Genomic DNA, 21,568 nt, shown 5'->3' on the forward strand with positions numbered 1-21,568 from the left:
GATAAGATCATGTCTTTGGATTTGTCCATGACTTTGGCTTTTTTTCCCCCCAAATACCACACACAGCTTGTTTCACTGGATGTACACAAAATCATCATAGTTGCAGAGCTATATGGGAAGGGAGCCTGATAATACTTTCTTGAATGTCTCTTTAATAGTAGTAGCAAGTTGAGGTTTTTTCCCCATTTCAATATGCCAACTCCCCAAACCGCCTTGTTACAAACTGCTTGCCACTTTTTGGTCCACTGAAACCAGAAGATTGACTATCCTTTGTACCAGCAGAGGGAGGTGGATTAAAAAATGTGTTTTGTAGTCCTTTGTTTTTGTAAGGCCCAATATCTAATAAGCAATCAAACTATTTGTTTGATTTTTCACTATGCAACATAACTATTCAAAGAAATTTAGGTCAAACTAGTTAATTACTTCTGTCAAATGCAGTTGACTGTTACATGAAATAAAATTGTTGTCTTTTTAGGGGTCATTTATGGTCTTACAGTTGCGATGACGTAAAGTTGTGATTTAATAGTATTTAAAATGGAGTAAAAGCTTAATAGAGCTACCAAAACTGAGTGGAAAAATAAGCATTTTTGTTTTGATTGCTGCTTTGGTGCTGCTTTCTCCTTAAATATTTACACTTAGCTGTGTAAATACACATTTGTAATTTTTGGTGTTCCACTTAATATATGCTCTTCTCCACTGGCAAGTGGTGAGAAAGAGACTGAAACAGGAAAGACAAAGAAGACCGCTTCTTCTCTAATATATATATATTTTAGTTTAGAAGTAAAAGATCCACAAAAGTGTGGTCTGAAATAAAGTGAAGGTTGTGTAGTGTCAAAACAATACTGAAGAAACCCAAGAAATATCATGGGGTTGACTAGGAGATGATTAACAGTGAAGTAAAAATGAGCAATTTTAAAACTTTGTAACAGAAATGGTTATTGACACTTACATTGCCACAGGTCATCATTCTGTTAGGTTCAAAATAGGATTTGATGTCCACAAGCATGCTTGATGTTGTTTTAATTGTCAAACTAAACTTTGGGTCAGATGCTGGATATCAGATGTTAATGCTTGTTGTTTTCTACCTGAAGGGGAGTAACAGGCTTTCAGGGAAATTATACTACAACAATATACAGTGAAGTATTAAATGTCAATTCCTATGTACAATTTGCAGTGTGAGGCTAGACTCACAAAAAAATTCAGGGCTAGAATAAAGTATGACTATCACTATGGTCCTTGAAAATTTGTTTATGGCTCTTTTTCCTTTTTTTTAAAATTATTATTTGCATGGAAAGTATTTATGAAGTCTGGCTTTCTAAAGGCCCTAGGCACTGCTCATTATCATAAAACTATATTGTCTTTCAAAATCATGTACTCTAGTTGTACAGGTACAGAAATGAAATAATACTTGAAACAGCTCACTTCCAAACGGGCATTGTAAATCTGTGTTAGAGATAAAGAAATCTCTATAAATATCAGATAAAACTTACTCTAGACCCCAAGTCTTCATGTCATGTTTCGGGCTTTAGTGTATATTCGCTGTTGATTATAGACACCCTAAAAATAGGGGTGTATAAATGGAAATGCTGACAGATTCTGAGCTATCATGTTGGTAGCAGGCACTGCTATAATTAGACATACATCTGAGTAGGCAGTGTAATATGATTGCTGTGTTTATACCCTGCACTGGAAGGAATGTCTGTTAATCTGCACAATCCTTTTAAACGAAATGGGGAGCAAGAGTTTGTGGAACAAAGATGCTGAGGTTTATTTCATAATCAGGCTGACATGAGGGTATATCAAAAGACAAGAAATACTTTCAAAATATGAGATAATTTTGTTGTTGTTATCTCAGGATTTAAAAAAAATCCTCAGAATTTACCTGAAAACATCAGGCACCATACAATTCAGCAGAAGAAATTATATGAAAAGTTTTCTGTCTTTTTATTACAAACAAAACATGGTTGAAATAGTTTGAATGTCAGTAAAAACTTTCCTCTGTCTTTAGGCATTTAAATTCTCCAGTCAATAAGTCTTTTTCTCCTATTTCTTTTTGCTGTCAAACTCAATTTTCTTTTGTAATTTCAGAGGTCAGAGCCCAGCTGTTGCTGAATTTAACTTGCTTCTTAAAGCAAATTCTTTGGAAACTTATGGTGTTGATCCTCATCCTTGCAAGGTAACAGTCCTTTTTACTGACTTTTAATAAAACATTCTTTTTACTAACATTTAGTTAAGAGCTAGTAATGGAATTGATTTAGCTCTGGTTTTTATCAAGGTGCAAATAGTCAGCAATTTCTAAAAAATCTGCCCTGGAACTACATATTATGCTTAAGCCTTGGAAGAACACTGACTGGCTAACATTTCTACATCAGCCAAAAAAGGGTCTCTCCAGAGGAAGCAGAAGAACATTACAGGAGAATTTAGTAGGTTTTAATGGCATAAGCTCTGATAATAGTCCATAATTTCTTTGCATTTAGTGCAAAGGTTTCTTTTAATTACTCCAGGTATGAAATATTTTTTGCTTGCCAAGATTTTCAGGATTCACCATTGTTTTGACAAGAAAATGACAAGAAATTGATCGTCCATGCAGATCAGTTTTTAAAACACCATCAAAATATGCAAATCTTAGGAAGAACAGCAAGCCAAATGTACAAGGAGAAAAACCCAGTTCCCATTCACACTTCTCGCTTTGGTATTTTGTGATCTTCTGTAAGAAGGTGATCTTAATTACCAGTTCTGATTATCTTGTATGCATGCATTTTTAACTACGCGACTGTATCTCTCTCATCTGTGGTGTTTGTTTTTAGAGTGACTTGCTTTTTGTTTTAACTGCCGCTTTTGCTTTGCCTTGTGTATTATCTCTTCTGTTGGGACAGTTTAGTTAGCCGTTCTAGTAGTGATCATCCTTAAGCAGTCAGCCCTAACACAAAACTGTGTAAGATTGTCTATGTACTTTGTTAGGAATAGTGCTCCTGTGTGAAACACATGGTCTGGCTCAGTGAGACAGTAAACCCAAGTGAAGTGAGCGATGCAGTAAACTTTGCTTTGAAACTATACTGCAGATTTTCAAAAGGTATCCCAAAAACTAAGGCATAACTGGCTCAGAATTACTTCTTTACCTGTGTGGCGGGGCTTATAGTGTGGGGGCCAATCAGAGGTTCATCACCCATGCCTGAGGAAAATTTGTCAGTCTTCTGGAAGTGAACCTCAAAGCAAGGTCCTTGGCAGGCTCCTTATGACATGCTCCATTTGGTGCTGTGGCTGCTGCTCCAGAACCATCCCTGTTTCTGTTCCCCTTTACTTTGTTGTTAAGACATAAGGCACAATAAAGTTGATTATTTTTATCAAGATGAGGCTGTGGAAGTTGGGATGGACAGAAAATCCAGTTAATACAAAACTCATCTTAATCATTAATCAAAAATGATAAGCCAGAACTTTTATAGTGGAGCTATATTTTAAAAATTTTCTTTTCTATTTGAAAGGCAACCACTATTTCTTCTGGTTTGTACTGAAGAGTCCATGAGTATAGAACTCACAGAAGCTTATATTAGTAAATGCTGTCTGTCAGTAGTACTTCCAACACGACACCTTGCAGAGGAACAATGTATTGTGAAATCTTAAAAAATATCAGTGTTGAAGCAGATATGAATCCCTGGTTTGTAGTTAGTCCTCCTTTTAAGAATGGGACATACACAGAAGTACATTTCAAATAAATTTGGTAAGTCTACCTAAGAGGTCCCTGGTGTCATCAGCTACAGGTAGAGGTAAACAAAGCATAAGATATTGTTATTCAAATGCCTAGAAGTAAATGAGGTCTTTATTGCAAGGGCTGTCCTTTCCTTTATAAGTGTATATTTTAAAGGCAAAATTTGTTTTGAAGCGGAGAACAAAATAAAGGTAATTTAGAATGGAGTAACAATTTATGCTATCAGTAAAAAATCAGTAAGAAATACCTCAGTATCAGTAATAAATACCTCATTGGATGAGGGGAAAGTTATGTTGCTATGTTTCTTTTTCTCTTTCAAGGACTCATTTGGGACAACTACATTTTTAGGATTCACAGCTGCAGGATTTGTAGTTTTCCAGGGTAATAAAAGAATTCATTTATTAAAATGGTAAGCATATGATGTAATAGTATTTTAATGAAAAAGCATATCTTCTCCTGTGTCTTCTCTTCCTACCATCTTCACCTGCATTTGTTGTCTTTAAGGAGAGCCATGTGACTATTACCTTTCCTGCCCCATTATGTTTCTGTTTAAAGGATTTTAGATAACAACTACAACTACAACAATAACAACAACAATAACAATTTAGTCTCATTCAACTCCCAGTGAAAATTATTCCACAGAGTTCAATAGTCAATATAATTTACAAATGCCGAAACGGAGCACGTTGATTTTTCAGCTATCTGTAAATCACCAGTGAGGTTTACTGGCAAAGAGCCCACCTTAATCTATTTTACTTTTGGAAATATTGCAATTTGTTCATTTAATTATCCTCAATTTGAAACCATAAAAGAGCTTATTTGGTAAACAGAGGAGGAAGAGGTGAGAATGCATTTGAATTTCTTTTAAGTCTCTTTTTTAAAGAAATGAGTACTTATGCAATTGTCTTTGGTTAGTCTGGTTTTGCTTTTATTTGAACTCCTGGACTTACTTAATCTGTTAGCCTCACTCAGCCACATTTGAGGAAGAGGTAAAACTGAGCTCCTGCAAATGATGTTAAGAGCAGCTGGCCACACCCTCACCAGTGTGGTGAAAAGTGACCAGTCATGCTTAGACACTGATAATCTCATCTTAGCCCTTCAGCTACATGCATACCAACAGTTGTAAATGTTCTATCTCTGAGCTCTCAGCCTGTCTTGTGGGATCAAGACAGGCAGAAGGTGAAAAAAAGATGAAGCTGGGCTCCTTGCTGCATATCTGTAGAAACTTCTCTGAGTGTTGAATAACCTGAAATCTTCAGAAGTGTAAAATCAGCACAGTCCTGTCTGTACAACTGAGTTCCCTATGGAGCTCTGGGGACACACCTATCAACAGCCATCCATTTATAATCATGGGTTTACAGTACAATTTTCCCAGGGTTAATTGCGGGTAGCTGTGGTCACAGTACTTCAGTGGTTTGTGGTTTTGGCACAAGGAAAACATAACAGTTATGTCAGTCTATGGCACATTGAGGAGAGAGTAGCCCTTGGCAAGCGTGTGCCCACCATACTGTGGGAAATTAATCTCACAGCATTTAGCTTCTCATGTCACTTCAGGATAATGCATCCTCTGGGCGATCCAGGTATACTTATTAAGTGCATTAATATGTAAACCAGATAAAAAATAAAGCAGTGATGGAGGAGGAGCCAATAAATTCTCAGTGTTACAGTAGAGGCTGAAAGTCAGTCTGGTGAGTTTTATCTGAACACTATGCACTGCTTCTTCCATTTCAGAGGCCTAGAAATGAGTGCTAATAGCTGTAACTTATTTTAGCTGAAATTTGCACTACACAATAAAACCCAAATTTTTATTTAAGATTTTCTTTTCAATGTAAAAGCTTTCTCAATTATTCTTTGTTTTCTCATGTAAAAGGAAAACACTTGTTATAAAGTTTCAGGTATAGCATTGTCCTTACCTCCAAGATTATTCCTGTTTCAACTCTGATATCCAAAACCCTTAGGGAAATTTGTCAAAAACAGCAATGGCTCCATTTTAACTCTGGTAATGACAAAATATCCATTACAGTTTAAGCAGAGGCATGACATTGCCTTTTTATGGTTCACTGTTATTCCATATGAAGATTGAGCACTTAACCTTGATTAAATTAAATTTTGATATAAATTTTGCAACTCAAAAAGCCTGTCTATAACAAATGCTGCCAAACATTTTCTTTTTCTTCTTGTTGTGCTCTGTTACTAAGAAGTGTGATGTGAAGCATCAGATAAATTAATATAGAGAAAAGAATATTATCTTTCCCTCAACTTAATTGCAATAGACATTGTAAGATTTTAAGATGTAAGAGGAATTACAAACTGTGCTGTAAATATAATATAAATATAGGCTTCTCTCTACCTTTAATTTCCTCTTCACTTTCCAGTAGACAGATTTAACTCTGTGAAGATACATAAGGATGTAAAAGAAATAGTCTGGACTTATCTTCTCAAAAAAATTAAACTCTTAAATAATTTTATCCTAAATATTGTAAGGCCTGTAGAGGGCTTTTGTCATTTGATTGCCTGCTTGACTTTGTTAATTAGGAAAAGTTACAGGCTAGTTACTTTTCTTATTCATAGCTCTATCTTGTTTTTCCGATACTCAAATATTTTTTCTCTTTCTAGGTGTGATGTCTACAAACTGAAATTTGAAGGGAAGACATTTTATGTGTTTGGAGCTCAGAAAGAGGTTGTGTTTTAACATTTTTACAGAACTTCTGTATTTGATTAAGATTGTATGAGACATATGTTTTTAAGTAAACAAACTATCAATAATTGTACTTAATATTGTAACTAAAATATAGAGTATGAATGAATGTGAGTAATTTTCGAAAAAATGTCTAATTTGCAAAGGGTTGAGACATTTCTCACTTAATATTCACATTGGGCTGTGTGGATTGTTTGTGGTTTTGGACACCTTTGGAGTTGAGGTTTAATTTATTTTTAAGTGCTAAAGTTGTACTCACTCACTCTAAAGTACAGAAGATATCTGTACATGATTACAAACTCAAGTAAGCATTGATACCTGGATCAATGTGAGGTATTTTTCTGACAATTACAGTCCCATCATCAAATCTTGGTGAGCTAAGAAGGTTAGAGTGTATCTCATGTAATTAGGTCCTATCATTGGGCTGTTGTCATTGAAATCCTAGAGACTTGCCTACATCAGTTCTTCCCCTAGATCAGACTGATATAGCCTAAGGTTATGGTTTTGAATGGAGATGAGGAAAAAAAATGAAGGAAGGAAATAATGCCAGAGGTATCACAACTGCTCATGTGGTTGCAAGGAGGTTTTGATGGTAGGACATTAAATGGTGGAGAGGAGGGAGAGGTGGGTGGTAAGTAGTGCAGCAAAGAATATTGAACCCAGAGATTTCCCTCACTCGATTTTGACCAGTAAACAGTTGTTTTAAAGGCCACTTGTACATATGCTCTTCCTTCCCCCCTTGAAGCATCTCCTTTTCTCTGAAAAAATTGCCTGGGCTTTTTAAATATCAGCTATGTATGGATCGTGCATCTGTGGGTGAGCCACAGATCTACACTATATAGGAAAACTTGGTCTTCAGTGTATCTGGTTAAAGGTGATGCCATCAGGTAGAGCTATTTCAGTCACTGAGAATTCAACATTTTCACTTCTTTCATTTGTTTTCTTTTCCTTGCATTTAGAAGAAGGCTGTGCTGTCATTCCATACCTCTACACCAGCAGCCTGCAAGCATCTTTGGAAGTGTGGGGTGGAGAACCAGGCTTTTTACAAGTACGTACACCCGAAGTCATTATCTATAGTAAAAGTAAAAAAAAAAAAAAGTGTGTGAGTAGAGGTTTGTTCATTGTGAAATGTTCCATTTAGCTAACAGAAGGCAAAATGTAAACAGAAAATATGCAAGTTAATGGGGAATATTATTTCACTTCAAGCCAGTATTAGAAATTGTTTAAAATATAAATGAGACAGGAAGGTATTGGCTCCAGCACAATGCTTTTGCTGCTCTGTAGTGAGATATTGGATGGACAGAGTACTGTACTTGTGTCTGGGAGCATAGCTGTTAATCTTAGCCCAGCTGTAGGATATCTTGAGAATAAAGGGAAAAAATCTGTCATGCTTGATTCTTTGGGCTCTTCTGCCAAGAGGTAATTGTTCTTCCACTTGAAATCCAAGGCTTAGTAAGAGTTGATTGAAAAATAAACAGTTCTCTTTAATGATTTAAGGAAGAAAAGAAAATGTTCTTAGACACATTTTGAAAGATATCTGTGATCTTGTTATACATAAAAAGCCTGTAAAGTGACAAAAAATAAAAGTAGTATCTACCTCCTTATTCCCTGAAAAAGACCCTATTAATAATTCCTCATTAAAAACTCCTCTGCATTCTTTCTGCCCTCCACTGACTTTGTAAGGTCTGTTTATTGATGCTTCCCTCTAGGCATGTAGCTTTTATTCTTGCTACTTAGTGTTTCCTTACAGGCTCTCACATATTTAAGAAATATTACTGTTTCTGTGTTGGCACACAGCCACACCAGGGAGCTGCTGTAAGGGTAAATAAAAAAGAAGTAGGAAAAAATGTATCTTCTAACCTGAATGTTAATGACCTGCTTTAATTTGGAGAAGAGACTCCCTTTCGTTTCAACAGTGATACAATAATATATAATCTATCCAACTGATACATTCAATTGGATAGAAAAAAAGAAACAGGAAATAGGAACTGGCAAAATGCATTTGTTAATTCTCTATGTCAACATTTACTGTGCTTGAGACTATATCAAGCCTAAATATAGTCTATAAATAAAGGCTAATTTGAAATTTATCCAGAAGCATTTTCTGTTGTAAGTAGATTTAAGTAGGAAAATACTGCATGGTGTTTGAGTAGTTTCATTTCATGTTACAAGAAATAAATTTGGAATAGGAGATGATATCCCCCTAATGAAGACAAATTACTTAGAGTAGAAATTAGCTCAGTGTAAAAATGGGTCGGGGAGGCTCACAGGAATATCACCTCTCTGCTCTTGTTGTGAAATGGCAGTAATATTAACTATTTGGGTTTTGGTCACAAATACATAATTTAGGTGTTTGATCTTGGCTAAATGCCAGATGCCTACACAGTTGCTCTTTCACTCCCTCTACTCAGCAAGAGGAAAAGGTAGGATAAAATAGCCTATAGCTTAGGATAAAGATAGAAAGATTGAATAGAGATATTGGAGAAGCACCTACTTCAGGAGACAAGTTGTTGGCTTTATTATTTCTTTGTTTTCCTAGTGGAAAAGCAGAAATAGCCATATTTTCCCAAAACATGCTGGTGTTAAGACACACGTCTCAGAGTCTTTGGTATACCGTGGTCTTTCCTTCATCATGGGAATGAAAATTCATAGAGATGCAGCAAGTGTCTGCATTTAATTTTCTTGTTCTTATGACAATCACTTGTTCCATGTTCAGCCATTCTGTGCTGTCTGAATGATTTTATGTGTGCTTCACTTTTTGTATAAAGGCCTTAAAAAATTGAAAAGCTCATTTTTTGAATATTACTTTATGGTATAAAAATTACAAAGCTTGTAGTTTGCCTTGTTCATTTTTGCTTATCATGTCCTCAAAAAGGTGACAGCCTCTCTTATTTTTTTTCCAAGGTATGCAAAATCCAGTCAGATCAAGACAATGTCCAGCAGCAAGATATTTTTTAAAGGCAGTAGATTTCGATATAGGTGGGTGTTTGCTGTTTCTTATTCATATTAAATCATTTCAGGATGTAAGAAAATGTAAGTAATTAGTCATGGCAAATTCAGGGTTGTTACTGCTGGAGGGTCTGTTCATGCCTAGCTGATGTCAAGATTTGAAAATCTTCCTGTTGCCTTTTCTAGTGTCACTCAAAAATTAAGCAGGAGTTTTCACACAGACACTTCTGTCAAGAGTAGTTCCACCAGCAGATAGCTCCACTTTTGGTGCATCTTCTGTAAAAATTAGAATGTGTGGCCAGTGCAGAGATTTTATGCCCCCTGCAGCTAGGCAGCTCTGAACCAGGTGTGAGATAGATAGTTCAGTTCAACCCCTGGTGTTCTACTACAAAAAGTTGCTTTTTTTGTGGTAGCTTTGTGGGCAAGTAGTCAGCACAATTTTATTCTAGAACATTATTTATGCACTTTATTGCAATTTTTTCCCCCTTTATTTTAATTTTTTTTAATGTAACCTAATTTTCTACATTTATGTAGTTCTTGGCATGTATCTTAGTATTTACTTGAATATTAATTTCATCTCTTAATGTAGTGGAAAAGTAGCCAAAGAAGTTGTGGAGGCAAGCTCTAAAATCCAGAGGGAACCTCCTGAAGTTCACAGGTATGTCTTGATGTTCAGTATTAAAGTTTAGGACTAGGGAGTATTATTGCTTTCTAGTGAAATATTTCCCCTCGTTTTCTATCAGTTGCAATTGCTGTCATTCTGAGCTTCCACAACTACGCATGCAAGCCTTAGGAAATATGTGTCTGACAATGTCTCAAAATTCAGACAAATGTCTCCTATAAAGGAGAACCTAATCTGTGCTGCTTTGAAGCTGAGTTTAAATAATCAGTCAGATTGATAACCTATATTATTTTTTGTGTTCCAGCATAAGCTGTTATTACATGATCCTGACAGAAAAGTACACTCTAATTTCATTCCTAGATTTTGTTTGATTTTGGAAGTTCTTGGTTTCTATATGTTTATAGGTATGTTTCAAAGCATACTTCATACCTTTTCCATAATGCAGTCAGATTAAAAAGCATGAAGTTCATTCAGTAAAGAGGAAAAAATATTCAAGAATCTTTTTTTCAGAGGAAAATTTGGCTTGTGAGAAATAGGCTGCTAAACCTTGAAAGCAAACTAATGCTTTTGGGTCCTTATCACTCATTGTAGTGACAGTAAAAACTCCTAAGAACCTGGAGAAAGCTCTTCAGAAAAGAAGGAGGTCATCAGGGAAGACTCTTTGCAACCATTTTTAAAAAAAGGTTACTTAGCAGTCTCAATATTCTATAGCCATATTCCCTTTTTTGCTGAGATTTCATGTTTGGGGGGAATACACATTCTTTACTTTTAATTGAATCTTGCTATTCTGTCTATATTTTGGATAAAAGTAGATTGTCTTTACTAAAAGATGGGAATATATTTTCAGTAAATATTTATAATATGCTGTCCAGTCACACTATGCAATTAATAGTTAGGCCATGCAGGCATGCTTTCAGACATGTTTTTCCAGATTATGTTTTAAAATTAGGTAATTGAAGGTCTAGAATGTGTTAAATGATAACACAGAAGGTAGAATATAGATGCATCACTGAGGCAGTATAAAGTACTTGGGCACACAAATGCATATTAAATGAGAATAGTTGCTCGCCTTAGGAAATAGCTTATTGCATACAATCCAAGAGGTTTCTTTGTTCCAGGATAAGAAAATATTTTCATACATTTATTTTTTATCTTGTATTTTTCTTTTCTTTGATTTCTATATTTAGAAGTATTTTAAACACATAATTTAAAACTTAGTGTCCATAAAGATCAGAGAACAATTAAGTTTATAAAGCAACATTATATGGATTTAACATCCATAAATAGCAATGTATCTCTTTTATCATTAACCTTCTGACAAAGCTTGCAATTATAATATTATGGAAGCTCCAAGTTCAGTTTCTTAGAAAGACTAAGGAATATAATGATTTCAGGTGCTTTTATAGCTCAGGTTGTGAAATGGGAGACAGAGGTAGCTGATCCTTCTAAAAGCACAAGCAGGCAAAAAATATAGAAATTTTTCAGCTCAAAAAAAGAGGCATGTTTTAAAAAAAGCTTCTTTGAGAAAGAGGATTTGGGAAGAGGAAATGATGGCTTTTCATCATTTATCAGAAGCAAAACATTCAGAAAAAATATTTGAACATAAACATATATCTATATATCAATGTATCTATATATCTATATATCTGTATATCTGTGTATCTCTATATCTATATAAAGTTTTTCCTCCCTGTGCTCTCACCCTCAAAGTCAATTCAGTTGTACCATGGTTGCATTAAGAAAGGAACATGCAGTTGAGAGGAGGGTATTGCTCAGAATCTCTGTGTTTGGATATTACACTTAAAGCTCTGTGTACTGAAAAATCTGTGTCATCATGCAGGATTAATGCAGTGGCAAGCTCTTCTGCCAAGCACAAAATGAATGATATCACTTTTTTTTTCCAGGGCATGCCTGAAGGAGGGATCTTTGTAAATAAATATGGATCAGAAGCCTATGGGTGCTCCCAGGCACAACTTGTATTTTGGGAGTTGTTTGAGAGCTTTTTACAACAAGAACAAAGATTCAGTGTCTGCATAAAAAGCCTATGGATTTACCATTGGGTTGGAGTTACTATAATTATAATATCCTGAGGGAAAACCCTCTGCAGATAGTGAAAATTTAAACTAAATAGTTATCAGAGAATACAAATAAGGATATAAATATCTTTGGGCATGTTTTATGGCACATGAAATCATGTCAATTGAGCAAGAAATCTTGTTTATTCCCACAGAATATTTACTGACAGGTAGTGTGGGTTAAGAGTTGTACACCTGTGTCCCAAGTTTACCTAAACCTTCAGCAACACACAATTCCGTCTTCTGACTTGCAATAGGTTCTTTGTTCAGTTTGTTTATGTGGAATTTTAAGTTGAGCCTTTTGTGCAGACTTGAAATGCATTTTGTGAAACTTCATCACTGTATCAACATACCACTTGAAGTTAAGTAGGATACTCTTCCATTTCATCTTTGTTTTTGTCAAAGTAAATATTTTACAATATAATGGTTAAGATTTACTGCAGGGCTCTTGCTTCAGGCCTGTATCATGTAAATTCTAGATAACATATTCAAAAGAGCCATTTTATATTCTCAGTAATATATTTTTAGGCTAATAAGCATAATGACTGAAGAAAATCAGCAGCATTCCTAAAACTTTCCAGAGCATATTTAACACCTGCTACCAGGAAAGCCTCTTAGAGTGAAGTAAGACAAGAAAGAAAACCAGTGTGAGTGCTGGGAGTCATGGTGTAGAGGCAGCATCTGGGGTGCGTGGGCACGAGTGAGAGCACTCTGTATCTGTAAACCACAGGAATACAGTTGTTCCTGCTTTAGTCTTTGTTCCTCAGTGCTCAAACTGTAACAAATCCTTTCTCCAGTTCTGGAGGCAATGGAACAACTTTTCCCTTCCTTGAATCCAAATATTAGTGCTTGCTGTGAGCTGTGGAGAGGAGCAACACAATGAAATCCTGCCTGAGACGAAAGGAAGTCAGGCAGTGTAAAGGAGCTAGATCTGCACAAAACCTCTCTCACACTTCAGATGTTGAAATGTTTACATCTGTGGAGGGTGCAACGCAACACAGCTGAAAGCAGCATTCAATGTGTAGAGCTTTATACAACAGCTCAAGGCCTAGTAATTTATGCAAAATGATTCTGAGATGAGACCTACTGGACTGCAGCTATTTCTAGTAAGCAAACTGACCTTGTTTTCCCCATTCTTTTAGAACGAGCATCACCCAGAGTCGCAGCTCTCCATCCTTGAACAAGCAACTCATAATCAACATGGAACCTCTGCAGCCTCTTCTTCCTTCTCCCTGTGAGGAGGAAGAGGTTCCTTCAGATGAAGGTGAGTCACCCAATTCCCACTGATATTTACTACAAAGCATATGGGAAAAGATGTGATACTGACTCAGGGATGTGGAAAAAATATAATCATTTTCATTAGGTATTCCTGATCATTAAACCTCTGTATGTCATTCCCAGTAATGATCACTATCTCAAGAAGCAGTGCATTAGCCTTATGAGAGATATGTGGTGAGGAAAGTTACTGCTATTTGATTTCTGTTTCAAAAAATCTTTTAAACTGTCAGGTAAAAGGATCTTAGAAAATAAATAGTTAAGATGGCACCTTTTTCTGAATAGTGTCAGCAGTCATTCAGGAGTGAAAGCTGGCTGTTTACTGCTGGATATTTTGTTTTTCTTGATTCTCTTTACTTTCATATTTCCTTCTTTCTGCTTTAGTCTGCCAATTTAATTTCCTTGACAAAAAAAAAAAGGACATTATTTGCAGATCAGCTGGGAAAGATCTTTAATTTATCTTCTTTGACAAAATGGGACATGATTGGAAGATAAGTCTGGATTTATTCTGTATAACAATGTTTTGCATGTATTTCTTTATTTCTTGATATTTTTAATATCATATTGAACACCTTTCTTTTTGAGATACAGTCACTACAAACAATGACATGAACACCATTGTCAGCTTAAATAGGGATAATTGCCTTTGTCCTAATTAAAATAAAGCCAACCAAACAAAATCTGACACTAGTTCTTGCTTGAGATGCAGTGAGGTAATTGTTTCAGAGGTTGGGAAATACAATATTTGCTGTTGCTTTGTTCTAATCAATGAAAACCAGAAAAAAGCTGAGTGAGTATCTTCCTTTTCATGGGAGTATGTCCTAATTTTATTTTATAGGAGTTGTATGAACATGTTTTGTTCATTCTTCAGAGTTTGGACACTGAATGTAGCAAGTACAGGGTGAATTACATTGTCTGTGTTCGTACTTTATTACAATTAGTAGTAGCAGCTGTTAGTTTTAACGGAGAATTTGCCTTCTAGCAGCCAAGTATCACCACTGTGCTTCCTCTGGGCAGTTGTCACCACTGCAGAGCAACAACAGCTTGCTCTGTATCCTGTAACCACACTTAAAACTCTAGGCAATGAAATCCATTTTTGGAAACTGGTGACTTGCTGCTATATGCTCACCCGACAGTGCTTGTTTTAAATGTTTGTGTTACGAAATTTGAAAATTACATTTCCTTTCAGTCAGACAGATTGTTGTTGCTATGATGAGCTAATAGACATATTTGCTGGTGGTATTTAACTGCATACTTTATATGTTGTTAAATATCACCAGATGCTAAGTTAACAGTATTTAGACTTTTACAGTCTTTTCCTGCAGAAAACTTGGCTATATTATCAAATTGCAGCTTGAACTGATCTCACAGCTCTTCGACAGTGATGCTGGCTCTCTTCCCAACATCCACTTCTGTGGATTCCCACCTTCTCCCTTGCACCAGCATTGATCACAACAGTGTGAACTAAGAGAAGGAGTTAAAAAATAAACCAACAACCAAAAAAACCCCCAAAAAAACCAAAAACAAGAAAACAAAAAAACCCATAAAAGAATCCCAAAACCAAACAAACAAAAAAACAAACCAAAAAACCCAAAAACCAACCAAATAAAAAGTAAATAAAATAAATTCAAAACAACAAAACCAAACCAACCCCAGCAACAACAGCAAACCAAATTAAAACAAAAAACCCAAAAACCAAACAAAAACCCCTTAACTGTGCAGTCTCCTATTATTGCCTGACTCAACTATTGACTGGATCATCAAGAGAGTCAACCAAGGTCCTGTGCTGGGGTAAGGGCATGAGCAGGAGGTGGGGAAAGGGGAGGCATCCAGCCCTGAGACAGACACGACTACCTTGGGAGACTGCTTTTAGTGTGCTACAGACATGAAATAGCCTTGGTATCTCTGTATATGTCTCAGCCCAGTGAAGCATACTTTCATTTTGTTGTTCAAAAGGCAAAAGTCAGTGTTATCAGATCAATAATTCGTGTATGAAATCTCAGCACAGAAGTATCAGGTCACCAAAAAGAAGCTTTCATCATTTTGTCAAAACTACATTAATATCCTGTGACTGGAGAGGTATGGTATTGCCTTTTTTAAAAAAATAGTCTACTCAAAAAGGTGAAGCGGTGATAGCATCTGGTGCTAGAAAATCTGGAGACAATGGACTTGCATCTGCAAAGGCAGTAGTCTGTCTCACCAAAATCATACAGTAAAAAGAAGGCAGCCACAGAATCTGTATAGCAGGACTGCAAGAAACATAATGTGTTCAACTACACATGGAGCAAGAACTGAGCTATGCTCAGTGCTGGTGAGGCTGCATCTCAAATCCTGTGTTCAGTTCTGGGTCTGTCATTGCAAGAATGTCATTGAGAGGCTGGAGAATGTCCAGAGAAGGGCACTGGTGTGAGTGAAGGATCTGGAGCACAAGTCCTGTGAGGAGCACTTGGGGGACCTGGGGTTGTTTAGTCTTGAGGCAGCTTGGGGTGACCTTACCACTCTCTACAACTCCCTGAAAGGAGTGTGCAGCCAGGTGGGGATTAGTCTTGTCTACCAGGTAATAAATAACAGACAAAAGAAAGTGGCCTCACATTATGCCTGACAAGGTTTAGTTTGGATGTAAGAAAAATTTTCTTACCAAAAGGATGGTCAGACATTGGAACAGACTGTCCAGGGACATGGTTGAACCAACAACCTCCGTGGAAGCGTTCAGAAGGTGTGTGGGTGTGGTGCCTGGGGACATGGCTTAGTGGTGAACACAGCAGTGCTGGTTAACAGACTTGATGATCTTTCCAACCTAAATGATTCTATGAGCAGGATTGAGCACACATCTGCTGCCATAAGTCTAATTGTCTGTCTTTGTGTGGGTGCTTGGCTGTGTAAAATTTGGTTGTAGAGGAGAGTCATGTGGAGCTTTTGTAGGTACAACTTTTAAAATTTTTTTTAGATAGTCTCTTGCTGAGAGTTAATATAGAGAGTTAATATAGACTCAGAGTTTCTGAGTCAGTTGTAAGATTTTAAGATTTCTCCCTTACTTATGGGTAGATAAAACTATGGGAAGCAATTTGAAATTAACACAGTTATTTCTCTTTTACATAAACATGGTCACATGAAACATAAACTATGGATTTTACTTCTCAACATCAGTATGTAGGAATACACTGGCCTTTTTTCCCCTTACACTAAGATTTGACGCCTTGGATATTTTTATAATTCTGTGTGGTTCAGCTGTTATGCTAGCAACTGCTAGCTGAGATGGATGTTGTGGAAGTTTGCAATGTTATGAGGCATTTGGAAATGTTTTAAATGTTGGAAATCTTTCACAACCTTGTCTGGCTGACACTTGAGTCCTTGTATAGGCCTTCCTTTATGTATTGAAGACATTGGTGGTTAGATTTTTGTAAAAATTCATGTTTTCTAGTTTTTGTAGCCGTGTACACAATGAAGAGTCAACCCCTTTTAGTTAGGATTTAATGATCCTGTTTTGGCTCTTCTGACAGTCATGAGAATAAAAATGAGAAAAGAAGACAGAATCTTATTTTTGAAGGGGTGAAAAAATGGAGATAGGAAGCAAAGGGGTACTTGACCTTTCCTCACACCCACAAAAAAGTGTTTGCAGAGAAGGAAAGGAAGAGAGAAATCTTTGCTCTGGCAGAGGAAGAAAACAGGACCTCTGCTGGATATTTGTACTATACAGGCTGTGTAAGAAGAGGAGCCATTATAAAAATGCTTTCCAAAAATCTTAATTGAAGCAGATGTCTTTTATGAGAGAAACAGCTGGGTGTAAAATAGACATTTGCAGGACTCCTTCCCCTGCTGCTCTCTTTCCCACATATTTGCACACACATCACTGATTTTTTGGAACAAAGAGAACAAGGACGTCAGATAATAAGGATTCAGGTAGTACAATGTCATAAACATTACAGATGAGTTCTCTGGGAAGTGAGAGACTACATCCCCACCAGTACACTCCTTCCAGTTTGTCTCTTCTCTGTGGCTTTGGTGTACCAGGAAAGAGTTTCCTTCCCACTAGGATAGTGTGATGTTATGCATATGATTGCCTTCCAGCTCCTAGCTGGAGCAAGTTATCAGCAGCGAGCATAGGTGCATCATGCATTTTTGGGAACCTGTATATCTCTGCTGGGCAGCAACAGGGAAGTGCCCAGCCTTCTGAAACAACAATTCTTTCTGTCCAAGGAGAATCTGTCCAACAACTGTCCTCAAGCAGGAACTGGAGCTCATATGTAAAGAGAGAATTTTTTTTTCCAGTCTTAGAAATTTTCTGTTCTTCTTTTACATGGGCAGGTCAGGCTTTTATTCTAGACTAGAAATTAATGTATTTTGGTCTCACCGGTTTGCTTTGTGGGTAAGATTTGTAAGCACAGCATGGGATTTTTCCATTGTATTTACATGTTTCACAAATAATTTCAGGCAGTGATGGGGAACTGACATTACTGGCATATTAAAGCATTTTAGAAAAATAATGGGGTTATGGATGCTGCCCTCTTTTTTAACTGCACTATGTTTTGGTGCCTTAGATATTTTTATGCCTCTGTGTGTGGTTCAGCTGTTATGCTAGCAACTGCTAACTGAGATGGGTGCTGTGAAAGTTTGTATTGTACATCATGAGGCATTTGGAAATGTTTAAAAATAACCTCTGGTTCTGTTCCCTGCTGGGATATTTTTGTTGGCGATGTTAGAAGCTTGTCATTTGATTCATTGAGGGTAACCTGTGTGTTAGTCTCTCAAAACTCAGTGGGAACTTAATAAAAGGTCAAAGCTGGTATGGCTAGAGCTTTTACAAGACTTTGAGAAGAGGAATTAATAGTCAACATGGTGAAATGTCTTGTAAAAATCCAAACCAAGAGAAGCATTCATTTGCGGATGGTTAACCACTGCAACAAGGAAGTGTGCATTCGTTTACTGCGGCATGGCTCCAAGATCACAGCCAGAAGGGCTGGTAAATTTACATTTATTTTACTCAAACCTCTTTTTTAAACCCTCTTACCCCAGTTTAAGTTAATAGTTGTTTCTTGGAAAGGAACTGTACTGTAAATTACATGTACAGCAGAGAATAAGACCAAATTACTGACAAGAATGAAGTGGCAAATGGAGAATGAATGAGACAAAACATAAATTTATTGTATTAACTTACAGAAAATTGTAGATTTATTTGTTAATTGGTAACAAATGAGGGACTGGAATTTTGCCTTTGTATTTTTCTGTGACTGAGGTGGGGGGAAACACTTTGAACTATAGTAATTTATGACAAAACTAAATAGTTGTTAAACTAGAACATAGTAGATTTTGAATATAAGCTGAATGCAGTAGTTGAGTTTTCCAGTTTGTAACTTTATCTGGTTTATTTTTCTAGATACAGAATAATTTCATTGACTGAATAATAGTTCTAAGGCTGGTGGAGGAAGGTAGAACTTAGGCAGTCTGATTTATCTCCCTTTTTCACTACACACAGGAGGAGTGCAACTCAAGGAACAAAAAGCGTTCAGTATTGCTATGAACAGCAAAGGGGTGTTTTTTTAGGAAATGCCTTTGTTAAAGATCCCCTTCACTAAATATATCCATTTCCTTAATGTTATAAGACATCTTTAAATTTGTTTTTCCATGCTTTCTGTAGTACTGTTGATGTATGGGTGCCTATAGGTTGAATTGTTTCAATTTTTACTAACCTATATTAAATCTTTGCATTGAATCTTCATTTCAGCAGATTAGTTTTTAATCAAAGAATTAACTGAAAGTGTTCTGGCAAAGATTAGAATATCGTTACTCTATTGATATCTGAAATTTAGAAAGCAGTGAGTGCAGTAGATACATGAGAAACTGCTTCTTGCAGTGATTTGTCTTTGAGTAGCAGCAGCGACTGGTTGTCTTTGTTTCCTGAGTTCACCACTCAGTGAAGACAGTAGAATCTATGAGAGTACACCTAACTCCCTTGATTGAAACATAGTAGCAAAATTGAAAAAGTATTATTTTGAAAAATTGAAAAAGTATTATTTAGATGTGTTTTGTACTTTTACATCTCAGTTAAATACTGATTTCAAATAGATGCAAGACATCTTGTTGGTTTAATATAATGACAGCAATCATAAGAGGTTTGTATGTTGGGACTACACTAGTTCTTAAACATCTTGAATTTGGAGTACTGTTCATTTTGAACAGTATTGCTATTCCTTTTGAAGTGAACATGCAAAAAAGTGTACATAGATATAGATAGATATATATATATATAGATATATGTACCAGCATATAGCACATGTATACCAGCACCAAAGAATGGGAGGTAGCTTGTGCAAGACTCCTAAAATGGCACATAACTCCTTGGGAGAGCCCGACTGCAACACTTTCAGAGTAAATGTTGTTCAGAACAATGTTGACTTGTGCTGGGAGGGGTCACCCAAAGCTGAGTGGGAATGCTGAAATATCCCACTTGCCCATTTGCTTGGGTGCTAAACTTTCACATCAGTACCTGGCACTTTTCAGCTTCACTGCCCTTGGCGTGGGGCTGGACACGGAGTCACTGCAGTCCCATCACCAGGTCCTTCTGTCTCCGAGCTGCTGACAGATGTACCTTGCCTTCTCATTCCTGCTCCCATGATACACACTTCTCTCCCTGATGTTCCTTCAGTCCCATTGCTGCTTAATCCTCTTTCTGGCAGGGGATCAACAACTCTGGATTTAACTCCTTCCAGGCCAAGGGGAGATGGAAAACAGGCATCCCAGAATGCCCACCATGCAGTAAGCTCTGCTCTGCTTCTGCCTCTGTGCTTTGTGTGCCCTTTGTGTGGAAACCAGAGCAGTGGCCTCCAGTGTCTGTCCTAGCTGTGACATTGGGCACTATCACACAACACAGCTGGGAGGCGAGCTGTAATGCCACAAAACATCCAACTGATATGAACTGGCAGCTGGGACAGGGCTTTGCTCCCTTCTGGAAGTTCCCATTAGGCTAAAGCAAGCAGTAATGGCCAGCAAGAAAGTCAGGTCACTGCCTAAAAAGGAGTTACTATAAACTGTCATTGATTAACTCTCCTTGAAAAGCTATAGCAGGTGTGTTTTATAGGCACGGGATGTGGGTATGGTACAAATCTGTGACCTTCTGTTTCTGAGGGCAGGAGGTCTGGCTATGATGCAAATCCTTCTTGATATAGATCCTGTGTAGGGAAATATTTAAATTCAATGCCATTCTAAAGTCTGTCTCATTTTTCTACATTTTCTTTGTGACATTCATGCACTTTGTTCACAGGACAAAATCACCTTCTCCTTCCCTCTGAAAGGTCATTCTATTCATAGTACAGATGAATTTTGTCTACATGGAAAATAAGCAAAGGATACATATTTCTAGAGGAAGAAGTAAAAAGGACAGGAAGGATTTCTCCTAATTGCAGCCTGGCTGGCCTTTTTTGTTTGCATGTGTGTATGAAAAGCTCCTAGCACTGTACTCTCTGAACCATAGCTAATTTTCCATTTGTCTCTTTAAAGTGAGTGTATGTTCACACTCGTTTCTTTCTCCAATATTAAAGGCTGTTACAGGTGTGTAATTGGGTTTCTGGTAAGAAAAGCCCTGTGCAGGATATCCAGCCAACAGACAATGTGTGAATTGAATTTTTTAATAAGCAGAGGATGCATTCTTCTGAGGTGCTGTACTTCCAGCAACTGCAGCTTCTTAAGAATGGTGGAACTAGAGCTGCCCTTCATTTTGTTAATCCTCAGCTGCTGGTTTTGGCCCCTGTAGAAGTACTAGCAGCTGACAACTTCTATGTCAGACTTCTTGCACATTCATGTTCACAGTAGATGACCAAAATAATGTCATGTCTTATTCAGCTGTTCATGCTCCTGGCTTGGAGCAATCGCAGTATTTGGTGGAAGAGGAATACTGAGATTCACCTAGGATAACGAGATCTCTGGCTTTGTAAAATTTTCCAGTTGCCAGAAAAGTGTAGCAAACTTTTGCTGTGGAAGTATAAGAAATAAACCCAAGTTTATTTACCTGATATTTCAGTAATCTGTATTAGAAGTTTCTGATTTATGCAAGAAAAACTTTATATCTTTATTTTTTAAAAATATCAAATAAGCTTGCAGCAGCATCATTTAATGCCCATTCTAAATTTTCAAATATTGATTTACATTAGTATTTGACTGATATAAAATGCAATTACATTGATTTAAAGAGTTAAAATAAAAATAAAGGTGTGGAAAATTCTTCCTAGCAGCTGAAATTAAATAATGGA

General features: G+C 36.7%; 1 protein-coding gene across 1 annotated transcript in view; it reads left to right on the forward strand.

Moving 5' to 3' along the window:
* FRMD3 (FERM domain containing 3) overlaps positions 1 to 21,568 on the forward strand; it is a 130,422-nt gene that overhangs the window by 103,217 nt on the left and 5,637 nt on the right. Inside the window, exons 7-13 of the mRNA XM_066569459.1 lie at positions 2,089 to 2,176; positions 4,027 to 4,115; positions 6,323 to 6,386; positions 7,364 to 7,452; positions 9,309 to 9,383; positions 9,943 to 10,011; positions 13,193 to 13,314. Coding sequence (XP_066425556.1) covers positions 2,089 to 2,176; positions 4,027 to 4,115; positions 6,323 to 6,386; positions 7,364 to 7,452; positions 9,309 to 9,383; positions 9,943 to 10,011; positions 13,193 to 13,314 — 596 coding nt within the window. The remainder of the gene's footprint in view (positions 1 to 2,088; positions 2,177 to 4,026; positions 4,116 to 6,322; positions 6,387 to 7,363; positions 7,453 to 9,308; positions 9,384 to 9,942; positions 10,012 to 13,192; positions 13,315 to 21,568) is intronic.

Source organism: Molothrus aeneus, chromosome Z (genome assembly GCF_037042795.1).
Source record: "Molothrus aeneus isolate 106 chromosome Z, BPBGC_Maene_1.0, whole genome shotgun sequence".
NCBI lineage: Eukaryota > Metazoa > Chordata > Aves > Passeriformes > Icteridae > Molothrus > Molothrus aeneus.